Raw genomic sequence first — 10,873 nt, 5'->3', positions numbered from 1 at the left:
TAGTCTAACGTACTGTTCTTACTCGCCCTCCGTAGTAGGTTCGTACCACGATACAATAAGTTATTCTTACTTTGTACCCCCCCTACCCCCCCACCACACACACACACATACACACACTGGCTCAGCGGTAAGTCTGAAGGTTGATGACACCATAAACCGGGTTTCGATACCCGTGGGGAACACAGCACAAATATCATATTGTATACCTTTGTGATTATCTACAAACAAGCTTATTTGAAAGCTGCACAGGGTTAGTGAAGAGACATGTGATAAAAATTAAAATCACACCCAACCTAGGCTTTACATAGCATAATAATTGATAAAGCTTTATAGCAATGGGTACTTTCTAATAATAATCAGGCATCGAGTTTAATATTTAAAGTAAAAATGCTCTATATCAAATAATCTAGTAAGTAGCAAGACAGAAACTCACTATTGTAAAAAAATTCATATTTGTTCGAATTCATTTTATCTCAGGAATTCGCTACTAAACATAAAAGAAAATTCTCTGACCTTATTTCTGACAAAATAAACAATTACACAGATTTATATTAACTCCTTCTCGTTTTGAATTGTCTCTAGGTACTAGAAATCTAAACCTGTTATCCTTTGTTGAAATCTTGAAATGTTATTTTAATGAAAGAAGTAGTGGCCTAGTGTAATTAACAGTGTTAATTAAAGTTAATCGATTACTTTACATAAACTTTAATAAGTTGATTTTGCCATCGCCCACAGCGCCGAAAGAAGAATGACAGGTTGATTAAAATGTTACAGAACAAGAGCTGCAAACAAGAAAAAATTGACATTTACCACGAGGACTTCACAAATCTTATCATCATCACATAGCTGAAACCACATTAAATGTATTTTCGGTTCTGATCTGGACTTTAATAATTTTTCAATCAGTAATATTTCTCTTTTAAGAAACAATGAAATAATTAAACGATATATTGATGGTGCACTTGAGGACATAAAAAATTATACCAATCTTCTAGATATCCTGATATTAATGGTATCTTTAAAAAACTGGATGATCAAAGGCTGGAAACGGCACAGTAAAGTGTTACCAGAAATAATAATCATGTGCTGACGGAAATACCAATTACATGGGTGAACGGGAAAAACAACAACAACAACAAAAAAAAAAACTGGATGATCAATGGCTGGAAAAGGCACAGTAAAGTGTTACCAGAAATAATAATCATGTGTTGACGGAAATACCAATTACATGGGTGAACGGCAAAAAAAAACAAAAAACGATGATCCATGGCTGGAAAAGGCACAGTAAAGTGTTAACAAAAATAATAATCATGTGCTAACGGAAATACCAATTACATGGGTGAACGGCTCGGGCATTTGGGGATTTCTCCAGAGGAATCATAAGTCCTGATGAAAAATGTAATCCAAATCTATCGGTTGATCAGCTCTTAACGGAAATTTTAAAACATTTAAAGATATCCAAAAACACAAGACAGGTTGAAAATATTGATGGGTGGCTTAGATAAGGTATATACACAAACAGTTACACGATATTGTTGTGTTTAAAAAGTTTGGTGGATAGGCAAATATGAGTTTAAACGTAAATGAATGACCAAATTATGAAGGTGAATCTTAAGTTTGATATAAAGAACTGAGTTCAAACAAATTATATAAATGAATGATCACATGATAATGGTCAGGTTGAAAAAGTTAGTGGTCGGAGTGAAATAAAACAAAGAAAGTGCGCCAAATTGAGCAACAAAGCATGGTTAAATTGTCATTTTCAATATTTGTTGTAGACTCGTAATATTTTATCTGAACCAATATCAGAACTCAACCAAACATCCCCACTGATAGAAGCGTGTAATCTCCGAACCCCATAACTTTAGAGGGGCTGTCAGCTACATACAAACTGGGAGACTGAACCATTCTAAGTTGGAAGACGGCGAGAAGGTTTATACACACAAATAACTAACTTGGAATAGCATAAGGCTTAGTAAAATGTTGTTCATTTGTGATATAACAATCCCTTATAATTTCGTGCGTACTTTTGTATATGGAAGTGGCTTGTGCTACAGGATAAGAGGAAACGTTAGTAATTGCTCAGTTATTCCAGTAAACTTGGATTCTTAACTTTAACTCTTCAAATGAAAACACAATTTTTCGTAACAAAACAGTATACATGATAATTTTTTATTACTATTTTTAAATCATACTGGTCGTAGCTTAACTTAAGTGCCCCACGAGCTTTCGGAGTGACTACAGTCTTTCTTGTTGATATCACCAAATACTTAGGTTAATCAAAATGTATGAATATGCTTTCAATCTGACTACAGTATTTAGCTATATATCCTAAATTTAATATCTTTATTTGTAAAATATAAGGGCATTAATGTAGGAATATATTGTGAGAGTGTTTGTACAATACAAACTATAATAACAAAAGTTATCTTAATGGTTAAAACGCCAGTACGTTATTTTCTTTGTGTTTGCTCACTAAGCTTATAATATTTCCTAGATGGTTGTTAATTCTATGCTTTTGGACACAATACAGTAATTTTTCTATCAAATGTAAGACATTTAGCGTGACGTGTATATGTCGCAATAGAACATTTACTAGACTTGACGACTTAATTTTACGAAACATCTGATTGTTAGGTTTAAGAAACATCTACTTAATTTAGTCATTGTCAGCATTAAGAAACATTCAATAAACTTAACCATTGTTGATATTACGAAATATCTAGACTGTTCATAATCACTGATAACGTTAAGAATACATTATAAATTTAAACACTGTTAACAATAAGGAAAATCTAATAAATCTTAACATTACAGAATAATTAATAAACTTTACTACTGTCAAAATCAAGAAACTTCCAACAATACTAGTTATTAATATTAGGGACCATCCAGCAGGTTAGATATTTGTTAATACCAATCTTTAACAAAACCTGCTCACCACATGAGTATTACTTGCGCCAATGATGAAATTTCATACGGGTTAAAATGAGGCAAGAATCGTTGGTTAATATTCGATATAACAAAATGTTCTTATTAAGTTTCCAATTAGAAATGTTCATTCTACAAACCCACAAGTTTATAATGTCCTATACCTATAAATGCGATGATCGAAATTGTATTCTATAAGCTAACCTTACCTTTCTAAGATGTGGGTATGGTAGGTAAAGTGATGCGACGAGATGTAGTTAGAACTGATTGCTTTCCTTACCTAAGGCCGACTGCTTTATACCTGCATGGAATGGCTGCAGTGTCATCACGTCAGCACAGTGATGGGGAAAGAAGCCTGGCGTCCGTGTCTTTCTCGCGTTAATTAAAGTGTGCTTGTCACACGATCCTCTCCTCTTTTCTTATACCAAACTACAGTAGTTAGGTTAATGAGCTTCCAACTTTTCTTATCAGACCTTGTATGTGTTTACTGAGTGCAGTAAGTTAATAATAAACAGTGGTTGAAATACAATTGTCAATCCAGAGATTGCATCTTTTACTTTTTTGAAATGGTTTTGGTGCTGTCAGTACTTATTCGTGATAACATCAGATGCTTCTGCCAGACATTTATCGCTAAAAACGCGCAAATTCAGCGAATATTTTTTAGGTTCTATTTTTTATATGCAAACGTATTTCGTATAGGTCTTAATTACGAGGTTGATTTTGTCGGAAATATCTATCTATCAATATATATATCGTTCTGTAAGTTCCATAAAAATTTTACAAATATTATATCTTGTTCTGTATCCTTGTTTGTTAGCCGCAATATAGCAGCTCATAGAATGGCACCGAGTTGTTTTTTTCCCGAGTACAAACTTTGAGCTCATAGCTTCGTCATATTTTGACCGATTTGAGATCTAATTACAGTATTGGACTTGGGAGGTCAAAACCCTTTCGATTGACGTATTTGACTACGTCCAAGGTCTCATTGATTAATGTACTCTAATTCTGCCTAAAAGAATTTCTATTTGAGGGTAGGCTGGTAGAGATCCTGATGAGTAATAAAATTGAATCTGGTATACGCGCGCCCCACGCTTGGTATTGCTATCGCATGAAAATCAATTTATATAAAAGCCAAGCGTTGGTTGATCAGTCTGTCAGTCACGATCGATTTATCCGAATTTCGTGAGTTACACGAGTCCAGTTCCACTTCTTTTCCTATAATACTTCCTCTTTTGATTGCTCGTTCCTATTTAAGTTGAGTTTAATCGCTAACATAAGCGTAAATAGCTCCGAAATTTCGGCACTTTTTCTGCTATATAAAAGCCTGTCCAGCAGGGAGTTCCCAGGACCAGATCAGGCATGGCGTTATGTGTGTGACACAACATCATCTACATCATTATGACGTCAAACTAGGAAGGATCCGAATAGGAAGACTCCCGTGATTGAAGACACGGAAGTGCATTCGCACCCTATCAACGCCTATATAAAATAAATCAAAAATGAGTGCAAATCTATGCTTGGGAATTATTACGAAAAACTGAAGATACCAATTAACTGTAGAGAAGAGGACGACTTTTCCTCAGAAGAAGAACAAGTGTGTATGTGGTCATCGTAGGTTTGCTCAGTTATATGTAGTGGATTCAGGAGCAATATGTACTATGTTCCTAGGAAAAAACTTATATATTTCTTTTATTTATTTCTGTTGTGTATTGCCAGTCATTTTCGACGGGTTTTTACGCTAGTATAGCTAATAAAAAGGAAAAAAAAAGTATCATAGATTAATTTACTCTAATCCTGCCTAAATGAATTTCAAGTGCCGCAGCTATTGAGGATTCCCTCTTGTTTTTGTTCTTGTAAACTTGTTATTGACCGATAACATCTATTGATAATAAACCAAGTTCTTACGATAACTTCTCAAACAATTGATTTTTATATAGCTTGAATTCTACATACTTACCGGATTATAACATATAAAATAAAGAACATATCGGGTTTGTACACGATTTCCAGGAAGAGTTATTCAGAGGAAGACAGGTGACCTGAGGCTCGTATATATTGTTGTTTGATAAAATTCATGCATATGGTTACGTTATATGGTCATGATTTTGTTCTTTGTGATATATTTTCAGTGTTTATTATACATAGTATTAGTTTTCATTCTGACCGAATGCATATATATGTATACAAAATATAGTATTAGTTTGATTCTGATGGAATACGTACATAGATCAATTTAAACTTAATAAATTTTTGTTTTACAAACAGCTCTCTGTTTGTGGAATAATAACAACATTAACAGAAATCCCCCCCCCCAAAAAAAAAGCCTCAGCGGTAAGTCAAAAGGCTTAAAACGCAAAACAACAACAACAAAAACGGGTTTCGATATTCGTGGTGGGCACAGCACAAATAGCCTGTTCTGTAGCCTTGTACACAAAAGTATCTACTGACTGTAGTGACTGTTAAAGGCTGTAAGAATAAAAAGGACCGAGAAAATAGTCTCATTTAATAAATACGTAATCTAACTACAAAAAGGTTATCATCGATAAAACATTGGAAAACGAAGGTTTATTTATCATATAAAATATTTTTCAAACAAACTGATACTGAAATGTCTTTTTGCTGATTTTTATTTTAGATCCCTGGTTTCCTCATCACATCAGTGACTTGGACTACTGTACTCATGTCATGACTAAGTATGAGCCAGAATTGGATAATGATCATCCGGTAGGCCTCTTTCTGTGTGGATACTTCTTAAATTGGAAAAAATAAATTATTTTAATAATTAAAGTTTTCAACTAATGATCCTACGACACTACCAGTTTCTTTAATAATTTATAAGCAAAAATTAAAGATAAAAGAGTATTTTGTTTTGGGAGGAATAATTAACACAAATATAAAAAAAAACTAAAGGAATTATCATAATTATTCAAATATATTTTGCCATATAAGTTTAAAATGTTACTATTTCATCGTTTTTCATAAGCAGCATATCCAAGCATGGTTAAACAAGAGGTGTCAATATAAAATCATATAAAAAGCTACCAAAGCTACGACGAGAATGCTATGGAGCTATTCATAAAGCAAAATACATAAACAGATTATTATATAGCTATTTCTACAATATCGATTTGGAACAACTTCCATTTCTAAAATAGCTTAATTCTTCATTTACTTTTTTATTAGGATTAAAGCCCCCCAGTGGCACAGTGGTATGTCTGCGGACTTACAGCACTAGAATCCGGGTTTCGATACCCGTGGTGGGCAGAGCACAGATAGCCCAATGTGTAGCTTTGTGCTTAATTTCAAACAAACAAACAAACAATTAGGATTAAAACTGTTTTAAAACCTAATACTTTCTGACAACATTTCTGTTGGTAAAAAAAAATGATAAGAATGACTAATTATGCTTGCCTTGGTGGTCTGTTTCAATCCTCCATTACAGTCCTTGCTATTCTAATAACAACTGTGTAAAGTACAAAATGTTTTCAAATATGCACAATGATTATAAAACATCTTTAAAATGATTGTATCTTAAAATTACATGTCTTAGGGGAGGGGAACAAAATTTAACCAGATGCACATTGAAAATCATTAGTTTTTATTCAGGATCGTTTGGACATGTTTAAAAGTTATCTTGTATTGCATACCTAAATTACTTTTCTCTCAAAATATCTTTGTCGTTATTTCTCTTTTTTTCTCTTGAGATCAGTGAGTAGAGAAAATTCTTGTCAGTGTGCAGGATATTACGAGGATCAGTTAACTCTGTCCAGAGCAGATGATGCTTATAGTAACTTCGATTACGGATAAGCTAAACAGGCTAACTGAAAACAACGTAAAATATATTTAACATTTTCTATGACAGCTTTTGAAACACTCTGTACCAAACTTTTCTGAAGAAAAAAAAACAGAAAAAACGTATGAATTCTCAGTGTGACTCTGATGAAAGTTTGTTCCCTTAGGACAAGGAATTATTAAGACATAATACTTTTAAGTATGGAATTTACTTTACATTCACAATGGAGTACAGTGGTACCGGTAGAGTAGAAACTCCTAGTAAATATTCGTAACTAAAGCAGACCGGGCGTGACCTAGTGTTTAACGTACCTGACTGCAAACCCGAGGGTTCCAAGTTCCGGTCCCGTTGCTACAACGTTGCGCTCTGTATTTTGGGGTCGCGTGTGCGTTATACGAATGACGGTAAAATTCTACTACTCGATTAGAGTAGCCTAGGCCTGGCATGGCCAAGTGGTTAGGGCGTTCGACTCGTAATCTGAGGGTCGCGGGTTCGAATCCCCGTCGCACCAAACATGCTCGCCGTGGGAGTGTTATCATTTTACGGTCAATCCCCCTATTTGTTGGTAAAAGAGTAGCCCAAGAGTTGGCGGTGGGTGGTGATGACTAGCTGCCTTCCCTCTTGTCTTGCACTGCTAAATTAGGTGACGGCTAGCGCAGATAGCCCTCGTGTAGCTTTGCGCGAAATTAAAAAGGGTAGGGTGTGTTGATTGGGACTTTCTAGTCTATCACTTAGAAACTAGGAACAAATAGTTCTAGTGTAGTTTTACGCGAAAATTCTAAACAAACAAAAAGTAACTCCAGCTATCAGAGTAGGTTTTCAATGTACACAAGAAATTTATGAAGAATTCAAAAATAAACCAATAGTTTGAAAAAAAAAAGGAGTTTAAAGTAAGCGTTAGAAACTGATTAACCGTTTTATTCACATCATTTCTTTCGTCTTGAGTCTTCACCATACGATTATATTCGCCTTCCAGCAGAATTTTTTAGAATTATTCTTAATTGAGATTTTAACAGAATCCGAACTTATCGTTTCTCTGTACCAGTCTGTAAAATATTTTAGAGGATAATCCGGGTAAAGAAACTATTAAGAAACGCAGCTGATAAGCAAATTGGACAATCCGGGTAAAGAAATTTCGAAACTATTAAGAAACACAGATGATAAGTAAATTGGATAATCCGAGTAAAGAAAATTTGAAATTATTAGAAAATGCAGATGATAAGTAAATTGGATAATCCGGGTAAAGCAATTTTGAAACTATTAAGAAACGCAGATGATAAGTAAATTGGATAATCCGAGTAAAGAAAATTTGAAACTATTAGAAAACGCAGATGATAAGTAAACGAAAGTTTAGTTATTCTGAAAAGTTTGGAGAAAGTAATGAAATTATTTTTACAGCAATTCATAAATATTGTATTTTTGTGAAACTTTAAGCATCAGAAGATATGTTTTCTTTTTTAGGGGTTCTCAGATAAAGTTTATCGTGCTCGAAGGAAGGAAATCGCCGAAATTGCTTTCAACTATAAATAGTGAGTTTCGTTATTTTTCAATAAAACTTTATGAACAATATGTCTTACATTAAAGTCAAATCGAGTTTGTTCTCCTCTGTTAAAAACATAAGTTTTTAAATTAACAATTTAACAAAATACAAGGAGTCTGTGACAAAAATATATTAATACTTGAAATATAACTTAACTTAGTATTTCTTTGGTTTCAAAACAATTACATTTTTGGTGTTTAGTTATTCATAATATTCTCCTTTATATCTTTCATTGTATAAAAAAAATGAATGTAACTAGGCTTAACAGTAATTGTTTATTCACCATTTGGAGCTTTATATGATTATGCAAACACACACTAGGGCAGAGAAATATCCCCCTCTGAAAATCATATCTTATCTTTATTTCTTACTTAGTAGAATCATAGAATGTTATGATACTTCGCAATAAATCAAATATAATTCAACAAATTAAACGCAACATTACCAGTTATTTTGAATTCTTAATAATCTGAATATTGGTAATTAGCTTTCAAAAGAAGAATCTAAAAAGTTTAGTGACTTGTATATTTTGAGCTCCCAATGCGACAATAACTACTGCATAAAACGCAAAGTTATCTTGATTACTAAAGATCATGATGGGCTGAATAAAACTAAATTAAGCCAAAACACTAGCACTCAAGTGGTCATGATGAAACGGTATCATTGAGCCAGTCATGATGAAACGGTATCATTGAGCCAGTCATGATGAAACATCAGCACTCGGGTGGCCATAATAAAACACTAGCACTGAGCTGGTCGTGGTGAAACACTAGCACTGAATTGGTCATGATGAAACACAATCATTTAACTTGTCATGATGGAACACGAGCACTGAGCTGGTCATGATGAAACACGAAACTCAACTTGTCATGATTAAACACTAGCACTCACTTTGTCATGACGAAGCACTAACATTCAGGTGATAATGATGAAACACAAGCACTCAGGTGATCCTGATGAAACAGTAGCACTCAGCTGTTCATGATGAAACATTAGCACACAGTTGGTTATGATGAAACGCTAGTATTCAGGTGGTCATGATCTACTAGCACTGATCCGGTCATTATGAAACACTAGCACTCAGCTGGACATGATTTTTGTCAGCTCGATTAATTTTTCCATTACCTTTACCTTGAAACTTGATAATCCCTCAGTAAACAGCTTATATTCTTCATTACTTACCTTTTTTTTTACCATAATAGTGGACAAGTCATACCTCGAGTACAGTATACAGAAGAAGAGATTCAAACGTGGTAAGCAAACTAAAAAGCTTGGTAATGCTAAGCTAATACGATTAAACGATAAATAACATAAACAGCTTCGTACTAGTGTAATTAAACAAACTTCTTTTGCATGTCTACCGAGATGTTCATAGATTATGATTAAATGTTAAATGGGTGACATCACATTTGTTAATACTTAAGATAACCATGAATGGTGGTCTCCACGAATTTTGATGACCTGTTGTAAATCAGGGACTTAGATGATAGGAAAGAATACCGATAATAATTAATTTTGATATATGAAAACATTATGGGCAACTTTACTTTCTGGAAGTGTAAGAGTTTGATTTTTTAGACCACTCTTCGGGGGTTAGACCAATTCGGGAACATTAATTTCTCCACATCAGAACTTTTTATAATTAAGAAACATTTTTAGCGTAAGACACTAGTCTTATAACATAATAACAAAAAAAAACAAATATTTCTGTATCATATGATCATTATAACAGTCTAGGTACAATTGTTTAATGTCTACTGATAGCAAAAAGACGACTGGCTAAGTTCGTGTATGAAATGACAACAATGATGGGTGTATATCACTGCGTTTGTGAACCCTGTTTGCTAATTAATAGATAATCTAGTTTTTGTGACCTATTTTATAAAGTAATTTATAAGTCGACTTGTAATCTACATAGATTTACTACCATTTTCAGCATTTTGGTTATTTCACGTCTAAGAATGAATATATAATTTTCCGATAGTTTTCTATCTGAAATAGCAAAAGTTTGTGTTCTAATAAATATATTTCATTTTTGTTGTTGGTTTTTTCACTTCCAACAACAGGTGTCAGTACCAAAGTATAACGATATGAATAACATATTATAATTTCAATAAGTTAAATACACTGAGTTATGGAGAGTCATTCTGCTTGAGATATTCTGTTTGTTTTGAATTTCGCGCAAAGCTACACGAGGGCTATCTGCGCTAGCCGTCCCTAATTTAGCAGCGTAAGACTAGAGGGAAGGCAGTTAGTCATCACCACCCACCGCCAACTCTTGGGCTACTCTTTTACCAACGAACAGTGGTATTGACCGTCGCATTATAACGCCCCCACGGCTGAAAGGGCGAGCATATTAGGTGTGACGGGGATTCGAACCCGCGACCCTCAGATTGCGAGTCGAGCTCCTTAACCACTTGGCCATGCCGGGCTTGAGATATTGTAATAAATGAATTGTGACTATTGCATATATTTTTTTTCAATATAACTGATTTTGTGGTTAAGTGGAACTACTCTTAGCTACTCTTATTTTACGCGTTATCCTGTAGTCCTTACTCCTAAACCTTACAGTCTGTAGTGCTTGGTTCGCATCCCCGTCCCACCAGATA

The 10,873-nt window shown here is 34.0% G+C and overlaps 1 protein-coding gene across 1 annotated transcript in view; it reads left to right on the top strand.

Annotated features, from left to right (window-relative positions):
* LOC106462240 (tyrosine 3-monooxygenase-like) overlaps positions 1–10,873 on the top strand; it is a 91,728-nt gene that overhangs the window by 65,784 nt on the left and 15,071 nt on the right. The window contains exons 5-7 of the mRNA XM_022389436.1: positions 5,567–5,655; positions 8,186–8,253; positions 9,467–9,517. Of these exons, the coding sequence (XP_022245144.1) occupies positions 5,567–5,655; positions 8,186–8,253; positions 9,467–9,517 (208 nt within the window). The remainder of the gene's footprint in view (positions 1–5,566; positions 5,656–8,185; positions 8,254–9,466; positions 9,518–10,873) is intronic.

The sequence above is a fragment of the Limulus polyphemus genome, unplaced genomic scaffold (genome assembly GCF_000517525.1).
Source record: "Limulus polyphemus unplaced genomic scaffold, Limulus_polyphemus-2.1.2 Scaffold1124, whole genome shotgun sequence".
Taxonomy (NCBI): domain Eukaryota; kingdom Metazoa; phylum Arthropoda; class Merostomata; order Xiphosura; family Limulidae; genus Limulus; species Limulus polyphemus.
Note: the sequence above shows the minus strand (reverse complement) of the source record. Positions and strands in the feature narration are given on the sequence as shown.